This window comes from Pezoporus wallicus, unplaced genomic scaffold (assembly GCF_028554395.1).
Source record: "Pezoporus wallicus isolate ANWC-B61680 ecotype Strahan unplaced genomic scaffold, APGP_CSIRO_Pwel_v1 scaffold_2696, whole genome shotgun sequence".
Lineage (NCBI taxonomy): Eukaryota > Metazoa > Chordata > Aves > Psittaciformes > Psittacidae > Pezoporus > Pezoporus wallicus.
Genome location: NW_026637439.1, coordinates 1,342,802 through 1,369,715, shown reverse-complemented (window position 1 = coordinate 1,369,715; position 26,914 = coordinate 1,342,802). Strand labels below are relative to the sequence as shown.

At 36.8% G+C, this 26,914-nt stretch overlaps 1 protein-coding gene across 2 annotated transcripts in view; it reads right to left on the bottom strand.

Moving 5' to 3' along the window:
• TENT2 (terminal nucleotidyltransferase 2) overlaps positions 1-26,596 on the bottom strand; it is a 36,273-nt gene extending 9,677 nt beyond the window's left edge. Inside the window, exons 1-12 of one of the 2 annotated variants that reach the window (XM_057405457.1) lie at positions 26,446-26,596; positions 24,813-25,004; positions 24,081-24,197; positions 21,471-21,720; positions 20,373-20,487; positions 20,165-20,256; positions 19,328-19,394; positions 16,746-16,815; positions 11,499-11,575; positions 9,295-9,423; positions 4,952-4,995; positions 708-844 (exon numbers count right to left, since the gene is read on the bottom strand). In XM_057405457.1, the coding sequence (XP_057261440.1) occupies positions 708-844; positions 4,952-4,995; positions 9,295-9,423; positions 11,499-11,575; positions 16,746-16,815; positions 19,328-19,394; positions 20,165-20,256; positions 20,373-20,487; positions 21,471-21,720; positions 24,081-24,197; positions 24,813-24,967 (1,253 nt within the window). In that variant the 5' untranslated portion in view covers positions 24,968-25,004; positions 26,446-26,596. Of the gene's footprint in view, positions 1-707; positions 845-4,951; positions 4,996-9,294; positions 9,424-11,498; positions 11,576-16,745; positions 16,816-19,327; positions 19,395-20,164; positions 20,257-20,372; positions 20,488-21,470; positions 21,721-24,080; positions 24,198-24,812; positions 25,171-26,445 lie in introns of those variants that run through there. The other variant, XM_057405456.1, reaches the window with a different exon arrangement.
• Between the last annotated feature and the right edge of the window lie 318 nt (positions 26,597-26,914).

The following is a 26,914-nucleotide window of genomic DNA, read 5'->3' as shown; positions in this document are numbered from 1 at the left end:
CCTCAAACAAGTTCTTCAGAAGATCTTTAAGCTTATTGAAATACAACCATTTGATATTTTATACAAGCATTTTTCTAAAAAATTCTCAAGTGACAGTTTGGAAGAATGTCTGTAATATACAGCTTTCTCAGATGCCCTCACAACTTCAGCTTCTCCTTCTCTTCTACAAGAAAGTCCAGATGCCAAAATTAAACTCAGATTCTAGCAAATCAACAAGGTTAGCAAGCCTTAGCAAGTATATAGGAGAATTCTTCTCCAGGTGTGGCCTAGTGATTTACCTCCTGGTCAGTTACTTCTGTTGACCTGGGAGGAAGATGACAAGTGCAGATACTAATAATTCATTAGTAATCCATACCATAATCTGTAACTTAAACTACCAATAAGATGAGTAGACCTTTCTCGTATACGGCTAGGCAGTTTTAGAATAGTGTAATATAACAAAACCCAGCTACTTTAAAGGCTAAAGCTCTCTAACTTCCAGCAGCTATTTTAGACAATAGGATGTGTGGCTAAGCAGAAGATGTCAGACAGTCTTTATGATTAAAGGACATTCCAGTTGCCCTTTAATCTTTTCACTCATTTCCTCTATGTTAGTTATCACTCCTGCATTACTGCTATTCTCTTAAGAGTTAAAAAGTGCTGATATATTGAATAGAAGGAATCAAAGCTTTGCATATTCTAAAACACTAAGATGAGCTTTTACTTACTCAAATTCTGTGGCATAATATTTGAAGAAGCCTATTAGCAATTCTCCAAGGCTTGATCCGTTTTTTGAGGGGTATGGAGGAATGGCACGTGGAGCTTCGTGAATATGATGCAACTGCATAGTAGGATCAAAAGATTCCTGCCAAAATAAAATCAGAGAATAGATACACACACCCCCTCCCTCCCCGAGCCGCAATCCAGATGGATGTATTTGTCACCGTAAAAGAGATGCCTGTCATTCGCTTATTAGAAATCAAGGACAACTTACAAGCAAAGGACACTTTTTCTTGTACTCCTCTGTTGGATGCTAGTTATTCTCCCTGAATTCAGGCAGAATCATCTTGCACAGGAGTATGTGAGATTATCCCTTGCCTCTATTTGCCTAAGAATTTTAACTGAGAATCTTTGAACTGGACTTGCACTTACACGCTAGCAAAACCACACGAGCAGAAGCTGAGTAAGGTAGCCTGCACTGAGCTGGCCAGAGCTAAGTGAGGTAGGGTAGGTGAAGCTAATGCAATTATCACCAAGATCCCATAACTGTGGTACAAAACAATCCAAATGGAAGGCCTGACTTATTTTGCCCACAGCATAGAGTAAAATTGGATATGAAACCAAATAGCTCCAGTATGAACCTGCATCCTCCCACTTAATGAGTTCAAGGACTACAACAGCACCTCCTCTAGACAACCTATCTGAAATAATAAAACAGAAATTAGTTATCCAAAATACCCTGAATATACAGAATGCAGCATTTAAGCTGAAGTATGCTTTTCTTGGGGAGGTGGAAAGGAGAGAGAAAAGGTCAGATATTCTAAAAACAGAAGTCACAGTTGCCAGCTTGTGTGCATCTACACAAGAATAAATCAGCATGGGTTTAGATCTGCTATACTGTTTAGGTGTTCATTATATCCTTCAGGCTCTTCTAAAAGACTGGAGTACATGCAGGAGACTGTATGCTCTCTTGCTAAAGGAAGAATTTTTAAAGCCTCACGCTACATTTAGAGCAATGTTGCATATTTCAAGGAAAATGAACCGAAGACAGACAAGAGCAAGCTTTACATTCACATAAATAAATATATCTATTTAAATGTAGGGACCTATTCAGTCATTATTATATCATCCCTTGCATTTCGAGTAGTCTCAGGCACAACTCAAACTTTATAGTACTAGAAAATCACTGGAAGTACTATACACTGTGATATTACTTCCACATTCACAGCTGGCAGTGCTTCCTCTGAAAAAAGGTATGCAGTGAAACCAGTAGGACTGGAAAGTTTGGTATTCCCATCCTATTTTGCAAATTCTAGCAAAACATCCTGGAATCTTGAGCAATACCTTCTTTGAAAAAAGACTATTCTTCCAGCTAAGAAAAAGTTTCAAGTCTTGTTCTCACATCATGTAACTTTACATACAAAATACTATAGTTAGCAGAGCTCAGAATTTAACAGCTTACAATCCAACAAACCAAAATCATACAGACAAACATGAAAAGCAGATATGGAGCATATAAAGATCATAAAAACGAACAGTTGTACTTATGTTATACAGTACATACGGTTAAAGTTAATCAGACAGGTATTAAAGTCACTCCTTGCCCATTCCCACAGAAAGTTGTAGAAGAGCCACAAAAACTGAACTTAGTATTAGCAGCATAACAACTCATGAGGCAATGGACACCAAAAGCAAGGAACAAGACCTAGGGCTGCTGACCTCCATACAATACAAGAAATGCAATTCAATTACTACAACAGATGTCTACTAAAACAAGTAAGCTAGTATTTGGAGGCCACAGATACTTCTGCAAAGGAGAACAAGGTGGATTTTTTTTAAACTTTGAATGTTCAAAAAAAACTTCTGAACTGCAAGAAAAATCTGCCACCACAGAAACGCTGGCATCCTGAGCAGCTAGAAAGTTAGACTTACTATGTTCAGAATAATAAATAATCTATTTTCTTTAGCAGTATTACAAGCTTGGGGTGAACGTCTATTTCATTAACTGCTAACAAGTCTTATTGAAAAAGTATTGAAAATTGTATTTGATATCCTTCTGTTCTTTGTTGTTTTCTGGATGTAAGCATATACACACCGACACACATGCATTTCCCTTTTTTGCTATTAACTTTTACTACAACCTCTATTTGCTATATTGCCTTTTGCTATTACTGTAACTGTTGAAGTGCTTTCTTACTATTCAAATGCTCTACAAACACTAATGGAAATTAAATAGTTGTGATCAATATACAAATCATAAATAAAGTGTCCTTAAGGTCAAGACTGATAAGTAAATGCAACATTCTCTGTAAGCTTTGACCTCTGGTGAATACACAGGCAAAACATTTCAGAAACCATAATGCCCATGCTTTGTAACAAGACCAGAATTGCTTTGGCATATTTCTCATTTTCACTTCAAAATTCTTTGCAGTATCAGTATTAAGAAACTGTAACTTTCACAATTCAATTATTTTTGGTTGGTTGTTTCCATTAGGAATACATATCTCCCAATTTCTAACACAATTAAAAGAAGTATTAATCCATAGTTTTGATTTGGTTTTATAGTAATCATGTATAAAATTTTATTCTTATTTTATTAGCAATCCTAGAAAATTTAGTCCAAAGGCAAGGTAAATAACAACAGCAACAAAAAACCCTACTTTGAAAAGGGTAAAAAAGCTATTCTTACAACAGTGTTCCAGAAACACAGGAACCTGCAAGTGATTACCACTTTCACATGACACAGGATAAACCCTTGCATTTAGTACAATTTCATTAGATTTTTCAGCTTATGATATTGTATACTTGCTTTAATCATTTTCAGCTTATGGTATTGTATACGTGCTTTAATCACTTAAGTAATTTTATATAGTACTCAGAAGGCCTGTATACAAGTAAAAACCACAAATATAAATATTTGCATTATTTTAACAAAGAAGTAAAAAGTTACCAATTCTTACAGTTGTTTCCTTTAAATTACATGCTGCTCCAAACTTAAAATACTACAGCATATGAGATTTAAGCAAACATAATTAGCATATTTAGCAATTCAAAAACCCCATCAGATAAAGCCAAGTGTACAAGAAATGAAACCAAATGTACAAGAAATGAAGAACAGCTTTAAATGCTTTTGAGTGCTAACAATGAAGAAATAAGAAGGTACTTAGAAGGTACTTAGTATGGTAAAAGAATCAGAGGAAAATATAAAGACCATAAAGATTTAATACAGGTATGCCTACATAAGTTTACAAAATAGAAATAAAACTGCAGTACTATAGCTCAAAGCTTTCCTCTGCATTTGATTAACCTAATTACCCAAAATGGCTGACACCACAGTATCTCCTCCCTATTGTACAGTGTCATCAAATATTCCCATTTCAGCATTATAGGAAATACATGCAAAGAAAGAATGACTTTCTGATACTACCTCAGCACAATTTTCAGCAACAGCAGAAACCAGCATAGGCAGGGACACTGAACTACGGCAACTATATATAAAGAAAAATTTTAAAAGTGGCATATGACAGGAAAGATAAGGAGGAAGGTACTGAGAAATTTCTGTTAGTTACAGCACAGAACTATTCCGCAACAGCTCTTTTGTTTCCAGACAAATATTTAAGATGCTAGCTCTTATTTCTAGGTAACCTTCCTTAGATTAAGTGTCACTAATTAGAGTCCTAATTCTGCAGAGGATCAAAGCATACTGATTCACAGAGTTCTCTGGAGATCAACAGGGTATGATGTGCACATAACAGCAAAGTACCACAAGGTGTTCTCTTGTTGGACTAAAGTCCGATTTTGTGAGGTCTCAAAGGTCTCCTTAGTAAACATCTATCATTCATTCTCTGCACTCAGAAATATCAGGCAACTCAACAGCTGTGGGAAGGTACGGAATTCTGAAACACCACAGTTGGATGGAAAAATGTAACTTGACATATTATGAAATAAGAATCATAAAGTTACTGATGACCCAGGGATATTTTCAGGCAAGCATAAAGAGAACTAGGTCAGTGGTTCTCATTAGCACTCATTTTCAACTGCATGTGAAATTTTCTCATATATAACAGGCTGTTTTCACTAAAGAAATTATCAAAAGCAGCAATAGCCTTTTTCATGCTTATATTCAGTGTATCAATGATAAGGCTTACAGACTGTGTTTAACTTAATCCACTAGTGATATTTAAGAGTTCATGTATTTTAGATAAGCAGTTTCATACACATTTGAAACAGTAAATTCGTAAGAAACACTTACTGGGTAAATTTTTTGGAGAGATGGAAGGACAGGTTCAGGTAGGGCTATAAAAAAAAAAAGAAAATAAAGTTGCTGTGATTCAAGTAATTCACAGCAAACAATATCGTATCAACTACATTAAACTGTTGGACTGAAATTCCATTTAAAAAACATAGAATCATAGAATGGTTAGGGTCGGAAAGGACCTTAAGATCTATATATTTCATGCATGGTGTAAAGTAAAAGTTATTCAACAAATCTTTCTATTACTATATTTTGTATATGGGAGTACAAGGAGTTAATTCAGCTAAGGGAAGCTGTTACTCAGATACTGCTATTTGTAGAAGACATGAAAAAATTTACAGCAGCTGGGTACAACATCACTAGAAGAAACTCATCTAGATTCCCCAAATGAAAAAAAAAAAAAAAAAAAAAAAGAGCTTTACTCATTTGTTTTTCCTAATGTCTAACACATTACGATTCTATCATAGCATAGGAAGTCTCCAGATACTGCAAAAGCACACATCATTCTTCAGCTGCAAAGTATTACATACTGTCATAAGTAACCTAAAGATAAAATGCCCGAGATACATAGTAGGCATTGCTAGCAAAATCCCCTCAAAATACATAAAAAGTCTAATGCTGTTAACTGCTCTACTAAATGGCAAATAGGTTATAAAGATAAGGCATATATTAATGATACCAACAAACAAAATGAACTGAACAGTTTTAACTTTCATAAATGTTGTGAATGGGGAGAGCATCTATTACACACTTAATAGGGATATGAAGAACAAGGAGAAAAAAAACCAAAACACAAGACCCTGTCTCGCAGGTTAGGTGGTCCTACAGATCGATAGAAACAAATCCGAAAGTATTCAGATCCCACTCAAGCCTTACAGCAGCTAGAGAACTGTTAGAGCACTCCTCATATTAAAACTTTAACATCATGTTATCAGCATGTTTTTGTTTGTTTTTTAAATGATTTGTCTACGTCATTCACTAGGAAGAATGATCTTAAGTTCAGCATACAGGATTTTGACCTGGGACTTAATTTACCCTTAAGACAAGGTGTCATAGGGGAAGAGATGTTACAGATCCTTTTCCCATAGGGACTTAGAAGCAGAATGACAGAATTTTCAGAATGTGCTTAGGTTATCTTCAAAGAGTATACTATATTAGCTAGTGGGATTGCTCAGAATATGATCACAGCTGCTTTAATATTTTTATTTTGTTTGTGGGTGTTTAAAAATATGCAAGAGCATCTTATTTCTGAAGCATCTTGGATAATTTCCAGTTCTCTGCCACACTAAAATAAAAGGAAAAACCTCTGAGCAATACAAGCAATCAAGACATTTTATCTTGGTCTGTATCCTATACTAAGAGGATGGAATTAAGGGTAAAAAACTTATCACCTACCACTAGCATTTGCCACATGAATTTTTATTTTCTTACTGTACAAGATAGTTGGACCTGTCACCTGGAGGGAAGTTCATGTACAAGACACTGACCTATCTACAAAATAAACTCACAACATGCTAATTCTAGGTCCAAAAACATCCACAAGTATAAGAACATGGAAACGGATAAGTAGTAAAGGAAAGAAATTTGCCTAGTAAAGACAGGGACACTATTTTCTGCAAAAGGAAGCTTTAAATTTTATTTTGTTTACCCTCACCAGTAACATCTCTATTAGAAATTCTGCTATTAGAAATTCTATGACTAGGACACAAGCTACTCTCAGTAGCATCACATGCATGTAGCAGAAATGTAAAAACCCCCAAAGCAACACAACAACTACAGGTTAAAATCTGAACAAGAATCTAATTAGCTTCTGTTAGATACACGTCCAGAGCCACGCGTCAGTCTTTTTTATCACAAAAGGCTGACAAAGGCACAGGTAAAAGGCTCCTCTTTGGTTTGCAGACTGTTGATCCTTCCCAGGCAGCTAACTGATGACAGTTTAGGATGAAAGGGATTATTTGAACTTTTTTTTCCCCCTTCACTATAGTAACAGCTGTGGCAGCTGCCACAGACAACTACAGCAAATGCCCTCATGCTTGCAGGGTTGTTAACATTCTGGCAAGCCCACACATTTATACTTCCTTGTAACTCCTACGTGCTTCCCTTTTGTGAATTACTTTAATGCACAGCTCAGTAATTGGCTATCCATGACTGCACACAGCACCCAATACAAGTCTCTAGAGTAACCGTGATACAATGAAAATAGATTTGGAGAATAAATCTCCAAGTAAAAAGTCCTATTTCCATTAAATGTGTAATACTACCAAATGCTTACCAAGTCACTGTTAAGATGGTCACTAATGCCTAGATGTATCTTTACTACGTAAAGATTCTTTTTCTCTTCTGCTCATGCTTCACCTTTGCATAGAAATCTTCACATCCAGAATCACTTTGGCATTTTTAAAGTTCATTGTATTTTCATCTCCTCCAAATCAACATTTTTTGTTTGATTCCCCTCTTCTCCTGATGTGTATTGAGGGTCTACATTGAAGTACTTCATCACCTATAGTATGGTTTCAGAGCTGTGACCACAGACTTGGCCACATTTTCTTTCCACAGAAACAAAGAAATCCATGGAATTCCACCACAGCAGATGAAGAGAAAAAAACCCAACACAGTCATTAAGTAGACTACCTTATGTCCTACTGTCCTCATGACTGGTAACATTAACAACAAGCGCAAGTATGGGCATCAAAGAATTCAGAAGCAATCAAACCAACTGTATCTCAAATACACAGAATGCCCTTCTAGGTCCCTCTACCACACATATACTGCTCAGCTGAAAGCAAGCCATCAGCTTAAGTCAACTATCATATAAGGCTTTCCACTCTAGTACAGAGTGGGTGTTGCACAATCTCAAGACCCACAAATAGTTGACTATCCACTCTACGGCTAGTATCTACTTTCCAGGCCAAACAACCTGTCAGAAGAGTTAAACATTGCTCCTACCCAAGTCAAAAAAAAAAACAACAAAACACAATCCCCCCAAAAACCGAACAAAAAAAAAAACCCAAACAAACAAACAAAAAATTAAAATCCACACAAACCAACAAAGAGGAAAGATCCAAAGTAAGAGCCTACGTAATTTGTCCGCAGATATGACCATAAAACATTAATAACCAGTTGTCATTAAAATGACACAAACAAAAATAATCAGCATGTTACAAAGAAGTTAAAATAAAGATGCAAAATAAATACAAGCAGCAAAATACACAGTTTATACTACAAAACTAACAAGAATTAAGAAAATATTTCTACAACCATGCTACACCACAAGATGTACACCTCTGGGGTTCCTTGTGCTCCTTTCTAAAGACACCTGTCCCGCAGTAAAACAAAAAACTCATGCTAAGCTAAACAATCTATTAAACGATGCCTTAAGTCTTAAGCAAAAATTGCAAACTACAAAAATCATAAACATGTGCTTCCTTTAATGTAAGGAGGAAAGACAGGGATAAGCCAGGCTGAATGGGCCTTTGAGCAGCAACCTGGTCTAGTGGAAGGTGTCTCTGCCCATGGTAGGGGGGGATAGAACTAGATGATGTTTAAGGTTGGAACTAGATGATCTTTAAGGTCCTTTCCAACCTAACCATTCTGTGATCATCATTCTATCAGCTTGTTTCAGTCTATTCCTTGAAAACATTTCTGGACTGCATGGGTTTGTTGAATTTCCAGAGGTAAAGCTCTCTAGCTCCACATAGATATTCAATGTTTCAATATACTGAAGTAGCAAGAAAAGATACTGCCACTGACAGGCAAATATCCCAACTTTTGGGTTGGGATACAATGGTCTTTGACATCTGTCACCTTACAGAAGACACTAATCAGTGGAAAAATGTAATCACATGGTAGTGCATTCTATACTCCCATGTGTCATTGAGGACACTGTCTTCCATGTTCAGTCCTTCGAAGGATGACAGAAAAGTGACCCCACAGCATTTGTTATCCCTTCGAATTTTCTTAGAAGTTCCCAAATGAAACCTAACAAAACAAACCCCCCCAAATTATGTTTAGGTTTTTCCCTTTCTTAAAAAGCAGATTTTTGTTAACTAGAAATTGAGTTTTAAAAGAAACACAAGTTACAGAGTATCCTGCAGGTACACTGACTTTTTATTTTTCAACCTTTCAGAAGGTGGCAACTCTGCCTTCAGAGAACAGGTCAACTTGCAGCATTAAGGAAAGGGAGTAAACCCACATTACCTCTGTATTTTTCTGTGTTGAAGATGACTCCTGCCAGGGTTTAATGTTATTGAACAGGAGAACTATATAAATATGAACTTACAAAGGGCAGTTTCAACATGTAAAACAATAAATATATATATATATATATATATACTTACTCTGTAAATAGTGCAAAACCATCAACACAAGACTATAGCTGCTTAAAGTACCACGACTGGCATCATTTATGTCATGAAAACTTGCCCACTTCTTAATAACAAGTACTAATGGACGAACTCGATTTTCCACTGCAAGTAAAATAAATACATCACAAAAATACCCACATTTAACTAGACAGCAATCAATGTTTATTTCTACTTGATCAACACAATATTTTTTATTCCAAAGTTATCTTTTTTTCCATCATTTTATAGAATTTATTTAGTTGTTCTCCAATTACTATGCACCTTATAAAAATCAGAAAACAATATTTCCATTTGAAAACACATTACAAGGGGTATGTCAGGTAACTTGCAGATAAGACAAAACTGGATGCATCAGTCAATGCAGCAGTGTCACATTCTACTTTTAAGTTCTGTCCAGTTCATTATACTAATTTTCCTAATTAACTTGAAGTCAGGACAAATTACAACTGATTTTATTTTCAGGTTCTAAAAACCGCAAGGGCAGTGAAAAGAACTCTCCCGGCTGGAGGACACAGAGCTCATTCTTAAGTTTTCCTCAAAATCTATAAAAGTAGTAACCCCTGCATACAAACATTAATTTTAAATTTGCCTTGGCTTCAATGGCTTTTATGTAGATGAGACGTTAGATGCAAGAAGTCATCAAATCAAGATATATGCTTTCATGAGGAAAGACATAAATACAGCCATATATCAGGAATGATCTTCCAAACTTCTGAGGAATATCGACAGCCTTTTAATTAAAGTAGCAGTCTGTTGCAGGGAGATGTCACTCACCATCCTAGAGTATATTTAATTTATTATTAAACAGGTCCAGCTCCCACAGTTTCTCCTCACAAGAGAGAGATGCTCCAACCCCTGATCATCCCTGTGGCCCTCCGCTGGACCCCCTCAAGTAGCTTCTTGTCTTTCTTGTGCTGAGGAGCCCAGAACTGGACACAGTTGAATTGAGTTGCAGACATGCCTCCTTAGGCAGAAAATCGGTAATACAACAGCACAGACCTCAGTTTCTAGCTCCACTTAATCTACCTGCATTATCTGTGGATAAAATTAACTAAGTTACTAATTATATATAAAATATAAATTAATAAATTTGTAAAAAAAATTATTGGCCTCATAAAAGTGGACAGCAATGCAGAACAGAAAAAAAGGTGGGACACGAGGACCCCTCCACTACTCTTTTCACAGCTGGAAAGTTTTCTGTCCTACAGTGATTTGCTGGGAGGAATAAGGGACATTTCCGTAACTTTTTTAAGCCTGGGAGGAAATCCTTTTCCAGGCATATGCCTTCCTGAATATATGAAAAAAATCACAGTTAACCAACTGATCCAGGACAAGTTGCAGACTCTCCTAGTAATGTGAATACAAAACACTGAAACTACTCTGACTGAAATATTAGTAAAAAGTTAACTAGTAAAGGTAACTTTTCCTAATCACATCCTACCCTAAATAGAAGTATGCAAGAGCTGAAGAAGGTGGTAAAGGAATAAGGAGTATCTGGGAACCACAGGTGTCCAGGATAGGCTACAGTTAAACTAACTGATAAATAGGAGGATTATTATGTCTCTGGTGCTAACGAACCAATTAAACTGGTATGAGCATCTCCTGGGTGTGCTTCAAAGGCTGCCAGAAGTGATTGTTGGAAGAAGTAAAGGACCCTCAGAGACCACCACCACAATTCTGTTCGCATGCGGGGAACTTTCTGGAAAATTATGTAATCCATACATAGCCTCATGAATATGTATGTATGCCCAGTGGCTATAAAAGGACGGCTTGTGTGGCAACTGGGAGACACACATTAGAAGGAGCTATCCCCCATGTCTCCCGGTGCCGCAATAAAGAATACCTGCTTGTCAGCTTGAAAACTTTGTTGGCAAGTTTGTTCCTGGAGTTTTCTCCGAATCAATTAGCACCCTTGTAGTATAAATGCGGACCTTAATATGAAGCATCTTTGTTATCTTCTGAATATAATATTCAATTAAAAACATATATTGGTTTTCTCTATTTATTTAGAATGAGCAACATGAATGTATCTTGAAACTATCTGATGCAACCAATTAGGTAATGTTATATATATAGTAACCTAATATATCCAACTGAGCTTTAATAGTCTATTAATACCAAAATGTAATTTCAAAAAGCAGAATTTATAGAAACAAGAAAATACATTAAAAACTTACTGTATGCATAGGTTCTCAAAAGGAATGTATTTCTTATTCCCACAACACTGTTCACATTCAAGTCAAACTCCACACAGCTGTTGGGAAGGAGAAAACAAAAAGAATCAGATATCATGGTATTAAATTTCAGAGTATTTATTACCTGCTTGGTGATAGAGGTGGAAAAATATAACTTTGTGATGGTACTCTAAAAACTGTCTTCAGAGTTTTGATGCTGCGATTTCTACTCTAAATTTTGTTATAGTACTTGAATCACAGAATCATAGAATAGTTAGGGTTGGAAAAGACTGTAAGATCATCTAGTTCCAACCCCCCTGGAACCCCCCCACCTCACACTAAACCATGCCACCCAAGGCTTCGTCCAACCTGGCCTTGAACACCGCCAGAGATGGAGCATTCACAACTTTCCTGGGCAACTCATTCCAGTGCCTAACCACCCTAACAAGAAAGAATTTCCTCCTTATATCCAATCTAAACTTCCCCTGTTTAAGTTTTAATCCATTACCCCTTGTCCTGTCACTACAGCCCCTAGTGAAGAGCCTCCCCAGCATCCCTATAGGCCCCCTTCAGACACTGGAAGGCTGCGATGAAGTCTCCACACAGCCTTCTCTTCTCCAGGCTGAACAGCCCCAGCTTTCTCAGCCTGTCTTCATACGGGAGGTTCTCCAGTCCCCTGATCATCCTCGTGGCCCTTCTCTGGACTTGTTTCAACAGTTCCATGTCCTTTTTATGTTGAGGACACCAGAACTGTACACAGTACTCCAAGTGAGTGAATTCCATTGTTAGAAAAAAAAATATACTTGTTGGTTTACAAAAAGAATACACACAGATCCAAATTTAGACCTTAGGATAACTAAATATGGAAAAATTTTGATTTTTAACAAATCTTCCTCCAAACTAGACTTGCACTACATGATTTACTACGGACAACTTTCGAAGCCAGGAAGGATTCTGAGGTGTTAGTTTAGAAAAACATGCTGATGAACTGTGATAGAGAACTGGAAGAGGTCAAACAGTAAGAGTCTCTTTTTTTGCAATGATTTTCAGAGATAACCAGTAAGTACTTTAAAACTAGAAATGTCTATTAGTAAACACTGCATGTTTTGTGATAAAACAATTTTCATTAACTGTTTCATGCTGTTAGCAGCAAGTAAGAAAGAGGAAAACAAGCACTCCCTGCTTTATTTATATCACAATAAGTTTGAATTTCATACCACATCTAGAGCTTAATGACTCACAATACTAAAAAAACAGATATTAAATTCATAGTCAGTAAGCTACAGCAACACCGTATCTCCCAATAAGAGTAGCCTATTATTGACAAAAAAGTAGCTATTTGCAATGTACAGCTATTTCCATTTTATTCATCCAAGCCTCATTCACATAGTATCTTCTTGCTTGAATACTCCTTTAAATTGTTTTGAATTATTGTACTGAGTTTATTAAACTGGATAAAATATTAATGTGATGCCCATGAAAGTTTTTTTATACCATTAAATCTAGTAAATTGTTCTTTGCATCAAAAATACTACATAATTTTAAACATGAATTAATATCAAGCATGACTTTTAGATTTAAGAGCACAGTACATAATAGAATAGGAAATAAACAACCTAGAGCTACTGTTTGACATTTGTAAAAACAACCATAAACACCAGTAATAATATTAGTTGTATGTGCAAATATAATAAAGAAAAATGTTAGGCTGCATGTGTAATTCCAATTAACCCAAATTAACAAGATTACTATTTACTAGATACTGATTAAGCAAGTTCCATTGCAGTTATTTTGTAATTTAATATGCACATTTAATAGATATTACAATTATGGCAGGTGAAGATTTTGTACTGTTGGGACTCAAGTTCTACTAAAAGCACTACAGGAGAGAAAAAAAATGTTAACTGCACATCGAATGTGGTAGAAGCAGTTTTTGCATCCTCTGTAGTACAGAAATCTTGTTAATTAATCAAAGGCTTGTCTGGCAGCAGAATCTGCATTCAAGATATGTCTTTAGGTACAATGGATCTTCCTTATGCTACAGCGCTAGAAAAAACCCTTTAAGATGAGAAAGGAAAACAAACACAAACTGAATGCTTTCTCATTCACTAAATCAAGTGGGAAATGGCAATTTACTGGAATATATGGGCCATTGGCAACACATTAGATCCAGATGCAGAGACACCACCCATTGAATTCTACCATATTCTCCCAGCAGACAAGCATCAAATCTGGCTTTTACAGGGAGCTTGTCATGTTTAGTTTCTGGTTTTGGCTAAAACAAGCTTAGGGTACAGAATATCCAACCCATTTTCAAAACCTATGTGAAGAATGGAATAAGCATGCATGTATATAAGTCCATGAAAGACAAAGGCTGGTAAGAAATTAAGAGATTGAAAATTGCATAAAAAGACAAAACACAGGTGAGCCAGCAGGTTAAGTAATATAAAGATAACTGGAAAGAGGTGTAGGGGGGAAACCAACCAAACCAAACCAACCCATACACCCCACCCCCCAAAAAAGACAACCCACTCCAAACCAACAGTCCCTTCCACCCAAAAAAACCTCAAAACACTACAACTCAACCCAAAGTCATGTCATTTCCCACTGCTCCCCTCTTCCAGAAAAAAAATGGAGGAAACCAGATGGTGAATAGTACTGTGGTTTTTTTCCTTCTGAAAAAATATAATGGGCAATTTCTAGTTTAAGCAGATTATACATTGATTTAGTAGGAAATAAAGAATTCTTTAAATCCTGTCTGTAAGGTATATGAATATCATGACTGTTACCAGCTGGATTTTTGTTGGTGGGTTGGTTTTTTTTGTGTTTTTTTTTTTTTGTTGCTTTTTTCTTTTTTGTTTGGTTTGGTTTTTTTTGTTTTTGTTTTTTTTTTGCAAGTGGTGATAGTATGGACTACAAATGCAGAAACAGATTGATGGGGTTGGGAAGTACCTCTGAGATCATGCAGCCCAACCTCCATGCCAAGGCAGGGCCACCTAAAGCAGGTTACACAGGAACACGTCCAGGTGGGTTTTGAATGTCTCCAGAGAGGGAGACTCCACAACCTCCCTGGGCAGCCTGTTCCAGTGCTCTGTCACTCTCAATGTAAAGAAGTTCTTCCTTGTGTTGATGTGAAACTTCTTGTGGTTTGGTTTATGGCCATTGCTCCTCCTCCTGTCCGTGGGCACCACTGAAGAGGTTGGCACCATCCTCCTGACACCCACCTTTGAGTATCTATATGCATTAATGAGATCCCCTCTCAGTCTCCTCTCAGCTAAACAGGCCCAGCTCCTGCAGTCTCTCCTCATAAGAGAGATGCTCCAGAGGCCTGATCATCCCTGTGGCCCTTCACTGGACTCTCCAGTGGTTCCTTGTCTGTCTTGTGCTGAGGAGCCCAGTTTCCCAGTATTGATCCCTGAGGAACACCATTGACTACAGGCCTTCAACCGGATTCTGTTCTGCTGATCACAACCCTCTGAACTCTGCCATTCAGCCAGCTCTCAATCCACCCCACTGTTCATTCATCTAACTGCATTTCCTAAGCTTACCTATGAGGATGTTATGGGAGACAGTGTCAAAAGCCTTGCTGAAGTCAAGGCAGATAATATCCACTGCTCTCCCCTCGTCAACTACCTTTCCATGTCATCATAGAAGTCTTAGATTGGTCAAGCAAGATTTCCCCTTGGTGAACCCCTGCTGACTACTCCTGATGACTTTTTTCTTTTTTTCTTCTGCATGCTTGATGATGACCTCCAGAGCAGCCTGTTCCATCACCTTTCCAGGGATGGACATGAAACTGACTAGCTGGTAGCTGCAGTAACCACTTCCATACTTAAGGCTTCTTTTTAAAGTTTATTCTGCAATTTAAAATTGCTACAAAATTGCTACTTATTCAGTATTTGTATCAGGAATTTACTACTTCATGTGCACTTTATATAGCATATATAGCTGTATAACCCAAACTTTGGCTTGACAAGTTCAGCAGTTTCAGAAAGTGTGGGAGAAACAACATTTGCATTATTAAATGAGAAAGAAGATAAAAATTATTCAAACTTTTAAAAGGTAAGAAAGTATACAGAAGTAAATATGGAAACAGATGTAACTGAAAGTATAAAGAAAAATTCTGACAAGTGTTACATAATCTCAGATGCAAGAAAAGCTTAAACGGATGATATTTATTAGTTTGAATTGTGAACATGATACTTTCAGTTTTATCACCCCAGGGCTTGTGTCCTGATAAAGGTGTATCGTCTTAAAGCATATTGTGATATGCTTTTATAAAGAGAGATCAGAACAGTGGTCTTATTTGTTTTTTAAAGACAGACGGGGCTGCAAAATTTCAGAAGCATATAGACAGGATGAGACAGATACAAGAGAGTTCTTCAAAGTCCGACTTACAATGAATAGCCAAACTATGTTATTACATGAAGGTGATACATGTAAGCCTTATAAAATCAAAGCCCATAAATATAGGGAGATTTAAACATTACTCAGACGTCCAACCAACTTCAGTGCTTTGCACAACTTTTTTCCTCTGTCAGATACTTTATCACATACAGTAAGAAAGAAAATTGTTCTCTGTCCTAGTACATCCCTCTTGATTACTCATTTTCATGTTTTTGTAATGAAGATACAATGAACACAGTAATATACAACACATCCACTTCTCTCAATTCCTTCCACCTCCTAAAAAAAAATGACATACTGAATAGAACATGCAATGCTACTTTGTTGAATGCAGAATACCTCCCTAGAAGACAGCAGAATATACTATTTTAGAATATACTATTCTAAATAATAAACAATTTTTTTAATCAAGAAGACAATCACAAGAAACTACAGTTTACTGTTGTGTGTAAACACTGTGAATTAGTCCTAAAGTCGCTCAATAGTTATGTTTACAAAGCAGCACAATCACCTTTCACAACAGTTCTCTTCCCACCATTGTTTTGTCATAAACTATTTGTCAGCTGGAGTCCACTGTGTACAAATAACCCACAGAAGTGTGATATACTGCTACTAACTCACATCACAAACTTAACAGCATCTTAACCATGAGAGGTGTTTCACGCGACCAAAGAAATCAGCTGACTGCACACTAAGTGTACAAATTTGCAATATAACAACTATAGGACAACACAGATAGATAAACAAACCATGACTTCAGTGGTACTGCTCACGTGGACAGCACACATACAGAGTACTTCACCACATCAGAATCTAAAAAATTGTTTTGAACAGAATACTTGCCTGACTTTATCCCTGAACCTCACTATTGGCACTTTTGCCCGAATCAGCTGAGGTCTCTCAATGTAGGTTGCTGAAAGGGAGAAAAATATGCAATTAAGTTTCAAGTAAGATGCTGATCTTAAAAAAAAATCCTAAAGTGGAGTCATACTGACTGATTTCTAGCAAATAGTAGCTTATTAAATTTAGAAAAAATATTCTCAGAAGGGTTGTGCTAAACTAAGTAAGCTTTAGCAACTGCAGCAAAAATACAATCTAGGAAAATGTGTGTGGAAAAATGTCTAATATTTAGAGAAAAACATAAGTGGAAGATTTTTCTGTGGGAATCATATTCAAGAAATTTGAACATAAGGAATGCAGCTCTACAGTGCTTTCACTGAGCAGTACTTGTAACAGAAGTCCTGAAGAGTTGCAATTCAGGTTCAAAAAGAAGGGAGCCAGAGACTTAACACCCAGCACTACCTTACAGCAATGGGCACATGATCAGCCACATAATTTAATTGTGCTTAGTTTGCTTACAGTTGAAATATATATTTTACTGATAAATAATTAATGCAGCTTTCTTCACTATGCATTGATTATGCTTAAAACTTCCTTTTAAAAACTGTTTATCTGACTTATAAAGTACGTACCAAGAAATACATACCTTATTGAATTGTAACACTTTCCAAATATAAGCTTTGTCTGCCTTTTGCTTTAACGGTGATAGGACACGCAATAGACATATAATCACAGGACTGCCTCTCAGGTGATTATCTACACATTATTGACACATAGACTTAATGCTAGACCATCCAAACCCGAACATACTAAGGTGTGACAGAGTCATACAGTTCCACCAAATACACCTTTGCACTAAGCTCCCTGAAACTGTTCTGTCAGTCGTTATCACCCGCAAATTTCCCTATTCTTAACGATATCTCAGGGTATATTTAGTAGTCCCCATGATCCTGAATAAGAAATGCAGCCAAGAAAGTAATGGAAAAGACAAAGAAAAGCAGAGCCTGTAGGTCACATATTAATTTGGGCAAAAGGCATGAACCTCAGCACAGTCGAGATACAGTTTGTAAATGAACTAAATCCAAATGGAAAGACCCATATGGCAAAGCCTTTCATTTTTGAATAAGGTGAACATTTTCAGATAACATCTATAAGCTCTGTCCACAGAGCACCTATACACAAACACACTGACAGATGGCTAGATGTAAGAATTCATGCCCATGTTAAGATCATAAAGAGATGATCCAAGAGGTTCTGGATCTACATACCCACAACTAGGACAGTCTGACAAGAGCAGTAGTATCAGCAGTGTTTTGCCCTGCCTTACTTTCCAAAGAACATTTTGATTAAATGAAGCTGACCAAAGCCACTTGCAAGAAGCAGATAATTATCAAAAAAAAACATCAAAAAAAAGCATTAGAAATGAGCAATGGCACAAACGAAAATCCTTCAGGGATCACACACATAAACATGTCTTTCCAATACTCATATTCCCCAGCAAACAAACTTGATTTTGTCTAAAGCGCTGTCGCAGAATACAGCCTCTTGGAAAACAAGTAAGCTTATGTAGATGCTCTCTTTCTGATTACTGAAAACACAACAATTTTATCACTGTACTTCTCAGAAAGCACCAGAATGACTTGTATCCTGGGCTAAATCAAACTAAGTTCTGGACTTCCTAATGTAAACATCAATATACAATAGTAATAAGCCATTAAGTATCAGCTACCCATTCTATAATGGATCTGTCAAGTCTCTCCAAGTAAGCTGCTGAGATCCAGGTACACACATTTGCCACTAAAGAAATTCTGAAGTCTGCATTTAAACTTATTGTTTGTCCTTTCCTTTTACCATTGCAGGACAGTTCAGAACAGCAATATAAGGAGTGGCATTAAAGAACATACCGCAAGTCTGGAAGTAAGGGGAGGGCAGTCACTTATATCAATAAATGACAGGGTCTTTTCCAATTCCACAAGGATGGTACAAAAGCTGATCTGAAGTTAATGGTACTCACATTTAAGTCAGGAACTGCCCAAAACAAGAACTTACAAGAATTATAAATTGACCTGTTTTGCCTATATGCACTGGTACTGTCAACATTTAGTATTTTCTTCACTAGGCAGCTATGTTAATTATTTCACTGGTATCAAGGTTCCCTATCCCCCACCCTCCTCAATTCTACACAGTCTGCTCTGAGTGACATTTTAAAAATTCTTAAGAGCATTTTTCCCAGGAAAGCATTGCAATCTAAAGAAGCAGAAGGACTTCACTGACAGAGGTGTCCCTAACAGAAATCTACTTCTCTGCTCATGCCCTCCCATCCCACCAGGGTCCACAATTCAGTCATTTTAGATGCCATCCATTCTTGAAGTCCACTAGTCTGCAAGGCAAATGTTACATTTTTTTGATTACTATCCATCAGCACCAAGATAGGTGGCATTACTAAACATTTATAGCTTTTCTCCAAACAATACTGTGATTAGAAGCTAGATAAGATTCAATTACATACTTAGTTACAACTGTGCATCAATATCTCTTTCAGAATTGCCAGTAATCTTACCACCTCACTGTAGCCAGGAACTTACAAAGGCTAGTACTGAAGAGGTTTTGGACTAAGCTGAGTATGTTTCTTGCTTCAGTCTTCTGATTTACCTGGAATATGGTATTAAAATTACAGTATCTCTCATTTAAATGTTCCAAGTAATCACACTTTGCTTTTCAAATAAAATTAATTCTCAGAGTAAGACATAAGCATGTATACCAAAACATTCCACAGTCTACATATACCTTTAGTGTGGTAAACACCGCAGAGAACAATTTGTATTTGATATGCAAAGCTACTATGAGACATTCACAAATCAAAGAATTTTATGAAAACATAGCCCCACTTACACAAAAAAGTCCTCTCCTTCCTTTGCAATGCTACTTCCATTCTTTCAAAATTATGCTTTCTTTAGATTTTTTATTACATCTTTTCCTCAACATAAACTCAACTCAAACATTTCCACTCAAAAATACTTCAGATTTTTTGTATATCAAACTCGTACTTACACCTGCTCACTAAAATGAATCTAAACAATGAACAAAAAATACTTACAAGTTTTTCCTGCATCTAAAATGAGGCAGCATTCTCTAAATTCTCTTCATGATTCTAGGCAACTTACTTCCCTGTTTTGCTGTGTGTTTTCCACATACAGAGCAAGGTAATGCTTATTTTTTAAATGTTTTGTTGGCCTAAAGGGTTTATAGGGTTAAACTCATATCTGCAACATTATTTGTCCCACAGTTCATAGGTATTATAAATGCAAAGATATGTTATATAATGAAAAGGATATGAGCATTTGTTTCACATTTTAGAATCCAGCCTTATAAAAGCACAGACATTTTAAAAAGATACTTTATTTATGTTTTATATTACTTACTGGTTCTTCTTTAACCACCAGGCACAAATCACCATCACTGCTACGAGTGCCAAACCCATTCAGGGAGGACCCAACCAAAAAGAGTCTGCTGTCTGTAATAGAGGAATCACAGAATAAAAACTGATGTGACGCATCATAGTTCAAGAAGAAGGAAGAACCACAAGCCTAAAGAACATTCAAATTGATAGTAAACAAATTCAAAACATACGTGGAAAAAGTCGCTGAATTTCTCTCTGGAGTTGTGTTCTGCAGACCTCTTTTTTGTGCAAATCACAAGTCTGTTGTTGACATGCTTGAAATAACTCCAAAACCTGCTGACTTAACTAGATATACATATTCAAAAAGTAAAGATACAGAAAAATGAACATCCTTTCCTGAAAGAGATGCAATTACATGAAATACAGAAGACTGTATTTTGCATGACCTATTACATTGTCTAGAGTTAAACTGCACTGGAATTCATATTGAACAACTCCGCAAAAGAAAATCCTGCAAAGTTTTTAAATTTCTTCAATCTGTTATGTCTACCCACAGAAAAATATTTTCTGCATTATTAACATCTGCAGCCTTTCAAGGAATAAGCAGTATCTCCTGACTTTAACATCAACAGTTTGCCTACCAGCAACAAGAAGAAAAATAAGTATTAAAACTGATTAAAGTTAGCTTTTTTTTTTTTATCCCACAGAAACTAATGAAGATGTGGTAGAAGTCAGATCTTTGGTGGAAGGAGATATTAGTTGTTTCTCTTTCATGACACTTATATGCTGTAATCAACAGGCATTTTATACTAAAAAAATCTGTCATGTTGGTGCAGCAGAAGTATGAAGACTGATGAGCCATGTTTTGGGTTTTTTAACTAAAAAAGAACAAAAAAAAAATCAGAGTAGCAACTCCACCGTCCACCTAAATAAGACAATCTCTTTCCTATTACAGCATAGCTAAAACAGTGACTTTTATCTCCTGATGAGAGGCACAAAACATCTTTACAGGCCCAATATCCTATGTACTCAAAACAAGCTTCTCTGACATTACTAGGGTGGCCCTTTTTCATCAGTATTCTAACTACCCTCAGTCAGGTGACAAATAGAACTTTCCTCCAATTTCTACTTCTTGGAGCAGACATACAGGTTTCCTGACATTAGTATTGAAACTAAATCTCCTACCCCCAGAATGTGCTCCAAACCCAAGCACACAGGAAGGCTACATAGTACCATAGTGGCAGCCACGTTTACTGATATTCCTCATTGATATCGAACCCTGCCTACTCAGAAGGCAGATGTAAGGCACAGACATACAAAGATACTACCTTATCTTTGGCCACAGGGAGAGTGGTTTGTGTAGGTTCTGGAAACAAAGTATATCGAACCAGAGGTACAGATCCAGTTAAATCTGGGACGTGATGTGCATGAAAGAGTGGAGATTGAAATGATCCTGGAAAAGAGTATCTACGTTCTTCTGGTAAAAGCACTGCTTGGTTAATTCCAGCTGTTTCAGAATTATGTGAATGCAGTCGGTGCCGCTTGACATTATATGGGACACTTTGTTCACTTAGTCTCCTAAAAAGCAAACAAACAAAAATGAAATGCAAACCAAACAAAATACCCCCCAGCAAAAACACAAAAGGGGGAGATAGTAATTCCTCTAGTTTGCAAACTCCAAGTTATGATTAAAAGACAGTTGCTACAAACTAAAAACACCACGCCTTAATTACACGACTATTAAAAGCAAGTATTCTGCAGAACAAAAGGCATGTTCATCCTAGACATTAGATGAAATAAATGTGGTATGGGAAGAAAGAACACACAACTGCAAAAGTTGGTCATACCATTTCACTGACAACATTTTTTTTTTTTGGTCAAAGATATGCACAGACTACATAAAGGTACTTTTGTTTTAAATCAATTCAACTGCAGTGAGAAGTTTTTTGAGTTCTGAATACCCAGTGATGAATAAAATAAATTCAGTAGCGGGGAGGGAAGGAACAGAAACATCGCAATAGCCATTCAAAATGTAGCATTTGTCTGTTTCTTAGACTGTACAGACAAGTTAACTGTATAATCTGGGCAAAAAAGAAAGTTATTTGACAAATCAAATTAATGATTGTATTAAGCTACACAGTCATAAACATCATGTCTCATTTCCAGAGAGTAGTCTGTATCTCCTTATTAAGTAATATCTCACAGAATTCAAATACACTTGAAAAGATATATTTAAAGTGATCTTACAGACAACCCCTTGGCATCTGAACTCTTCATTAAGAATTTGTACAGAAAGCTGGCCAGTGTTGAATACTATGGCACATCCACAGTAAGAATAAGCGAGGACATTCATGATCAGGGGACTGGAGCACCTCACATATGAAGACAGGCTGAGGAAGTTGGGGCTGTTCAGCCTGGAGAAGAGAAGGCTGCGTGAAGACCTCATAGCAGCCTTTCAGTATCTGAAGGGGGCCTGTAGGGATGCTGGGGAGGGACTCTTCACTAGGGACTGTAGTGACAGGACAAGGGGTAACGGGTTAGAACTTCAACAGGGGAAGTTTAGATTGGATATAAGGAAGAAATTATTTCCTGTTAGGGTGGTAAGACACTGGAATGGGTTGCCCACAGAAGTTGTGAATGCTCCATCTCTGGCGGTGTTCAAGGCCAGGCTGGACAGAGCCATGGGTGACATGGTTTAGCGTGAGGTTTCCCTGCCCATGGCAGGGGGGTTGGAACTAGATGATCTTACAGTCCTTTCCAACCCTAACTATTCTACATTTTGTTTATACACCAAATATCACAAAGTTAACCTGTACGTGGGTACTCACCCATTTTTCTAATTAAAAAATCATGAAATCAAATATTCATATATATCAATGAATTAAGTGTGAATAAAATTATGGTCATTTCTTGTAGTTACAAAAGCCAGCATCAAAGCAGTTTGGGGACCTGGAAAGATAGCATGCAACTGTTTTCATCAATTTAACTGAAAAGACCTCAAGTCATCATTTCAGTTTTCAAGTCTAAGAGAATTTCAGATAACGATACCTACCCACAATCTTAAAAGAACTCATAATGTAACACTAAATCAAGACATAACAATGTTTCAACCTATTTTGACTGAGAAGAACTTGCATGAACTCATGTTCACCAAAAATATCTTAAGAGTCCACTCAAGATCTAAGGATTTGCTAATTGACTGCAAATCTCCTAACACAGCATAACTTTCCACAAGCCAAACTGGTCAAGAGGAAATCCCTACAAACACGTATCAGCTACTGTGTCTGAACTGATAAGAAACTTTCCATTTTTCTAGAATGTTAAAAGTAAAACTGTACATTCATCTGAAATTCCTCTATTGTAACTAAAGTAACAAAGGAAGATACGTAAATTCAAGTAAGTTCAGTTTTTTTAAAAGTAGAAAAAATATGACTCCATAAAATTCTTCTTTTTAAAAGGAACTTACATATGACTTGAATTTAGGACTTGGTATTTGGGGGAAAAAAAAAAGGCAACACAATTCAGACAATCAGGAGAAACATCTAGTGTATCTAGTGTCCAGAAAAACATCACAATTTCCACAAAATATTGAAGGTGCACTCTTACTCCTAACCTGACAAATTAACAGGAAGACAACACTCAATTTGCTAACACATACAGACTACTGTCTACTATAGTATTAAAATAAAACACAGAAATCACAATTCTGTAAGGCTACAGCTGCCAGGAAAGAAAAACAATACATACTAAGGCATTTAATATCAAAATTCTCAAAAGCAGGTACGTGATTGCTTTGAAGGGCTATGACATGACCCACCAAAAAAAAATTCAATATTGCAATTTCTAACAACATGCAAGTTGCACGAGAAATTCTTAAGAGATGAGCTTCACCAAGGGCACATTACAACTGGAGCTAATTGTACACACAAAGAACTTACTTTCTTCCTCGGAATGACATGGGGGCATCAGACACATGTACTGGACTGCCACTTACATAAGCCACTGGCTGCAGTGTAGCATCTCGAGTAGTTGCAAGGTTATCACTCAAAACAGCCCTGAAAATATTACAGTCAGTAACAATTATTCATATAACTAAGGTGCTTTTTATGGGTTGGTACTTTTTCTTAAGCAAATGTTAAACTCAGCAAGTCCTGGGTTTTGTTGTTTTTTTTTCTCTTCGACGCAGTACATCTGTCTTTTCTATTCAAACAAAGAGATACTTCAGCATATATATTTCATTTAAAAAAAATTGAAGGTAATTCTTCACAGCACAAGTGTAAGAAGGGGTTAGCAAACAAATTAACTTAAGGTACTGTTAAATTTAAGACCTTAAAGAAGACTATGGTGACTTCAAGTCTAGCCCTTTCTCACCTCCTCCATGTTTCCCCCAGTAAACAAATACAACTGAAGATGTCTAAAACTAAAGCGTGGATTATTAACTCTAATCAATGCAATGGCATTTCATGCATTATGCGCAATGGAAGAGAGCATTAAAACTTGCAAGTCATCAACAGAAATTACATAGCTCTATTTTACACGACACCTTCCTATATTTTAAAGTTGAATGCAGATAAATGCTAAAGCCAGTGAAAAACATGTTTCATAAACAGAAATATTTCTTTCAAAAGACAGTCTGAAGCCAATACCTATCAAAACTTTACTGTACTTACACTGCATTCTGCAAATTAAACTGAGTCTCAATAAGATGCTGCTGAGAGACAAGAGTGGGTAGCACATTCACAGGAATCTTACTGAAGAAATTACTCCGTTGTTGATGTTTTGGAGGGAAGGGTGGACAACCCAAGCTGGAGTGATTTGGGAACATGCTCCTTTCTACTTGAAGTGCATATGTATCTTTTTACCTACACTTAAAGGAGGGGAAAAAAAAAATAAATTAGCCAACAAGAAATACTAGTTACCTTCTAAACACTTAGTTTAAAAATCCAAATAATCTAGGATATATATTCAGAGATTGCTGAAAAGAATTGTGATTGTAGGCTAGTTTTATTTCCTTTCTGGACATGACACTAAATAAAAATACTACATGCTGTTATGTTTTACAATTAGTACGCACTTTATGTTTAAAGGTGAATTATTATTTGCTCCCCTCCATTTTAATTTTAGAAAAATTACATGATACAAAACATAGGAGTTTTCATCTCAAGGAAACGTAACATATTGCAGTGGTATATGTTTCTTGCTTCAAACATTCCATAACGAGATTCACAATACATGGGAATAAACACTGGGCTACACCATAAGAACATGAATATGCTTAAATAAGCACCTATGCTTATTTAAGAATATGCTTTAACTCTTAAATAAGAGTCCTGCAAAGAAGATGTGTCACTGACAAGCAGTTGTACATGACTGATCTCAATACTCTGCATATGAATTAGAGCCATACAGGGATTCAAATACAAGATAAGTTTTTTCACAAAACTTTTAACTGTAAATGTTAGAAGTCATAAGAACAACAGCAGTATTTCCCTGATTATTATATTAAAAACTTTTTATCAATCCAATGCTACAGCAATACAATTGGAAAAAGCACTGGCAGGTCCATGCCCCGGCATGGAAATCCTATCATCACACAGTAGTCTAAGTCTGGAATAAAATTATTACTTTTACAGTCTCTCGATCACCAAAATAAGTATATATACATATATATAAATATAAAAAATGTATTAGCAGTTACATTAATAGGCATTCTCATACACTGAAATAAAAAGTTATTTTATTATCAGTTATTATTTTGTTAACAGCTACTTTAAAGTCCTAACTTTATTGTAGTAAGGCCCCACCATTACCACAGCCCTGAAGTCTTCTTTCACCTACCAATATGGAGTGGTGCCAGATTTTAACCTCCTCAGATAGCTGTTCACTGTCACTGCAGACAGCATTACAATGGGACACTGGCAGATAAATACCAAGGTGTTTATTTGCTCAGGTTTTACCTCATTCCCAGACTACTAAAGACCTAGTACTACCTACATGGACACTACTGTACTAGCCCCAGAAAAACCTGTCAAGACTAATGCTCTCAGTTTTGGTTGGGTTTTATTGTTTGGTTTTCTTGGGTTTTGCTTTGTTTTGGTTTTTTTTGTTTTTTTTTGTTTGGTTGGGTGTTTTTTTTTTTTTTTTCGGGGGAGGGGGGGGGGGAAGCAGGAGAAAGGGGAGCAGGGAAGTATTATGTATTAATAAAGTTACTTGGGGGATGTTTACTTCCACTTCTACTGAAAAATAGAAACCGAACTGCATGACATTTCTACTAGAGAGACAATGTAACAAATATCAACACACCTCATTGACCTCTAGGCTGCCCTGGCACTCTCAGCATCACACACATAAGCGGCTCATGGAGGTTGTTAATCAGTAACACAACCGCGCACCAGAATTCAAGATTGAGTTACAAAAATAACACGTTCGTTTTAGTCTTTGGAGCTGCAAACATCAGACAGGAGGAGTTACTTTCCCAAACCGAAACCAAAACAGTGTAGTAACGCTGCGGTCCCACAGTAGCGTGCCGGCATTTACCACGCCCCTCGGCAGAGGTTACCTGGGCAGAACCTCCCAGGCGCCCCACAAAGTTCCATAAACCTTACAATTCAGGCACACCCGTCGCAGGGGGGGCCGTTTCCAAAAAAACGCAGACTCTTGAAGGAAGCACACAAGTGAACGCCGGTACACTTCCGTGCAGTCAAGCCCAAGCGTGCTCGCCGCTCCCACAGGGGCAGGAGCCCCGCCAGCCCCCCAGCCTTAGCGCCCGATG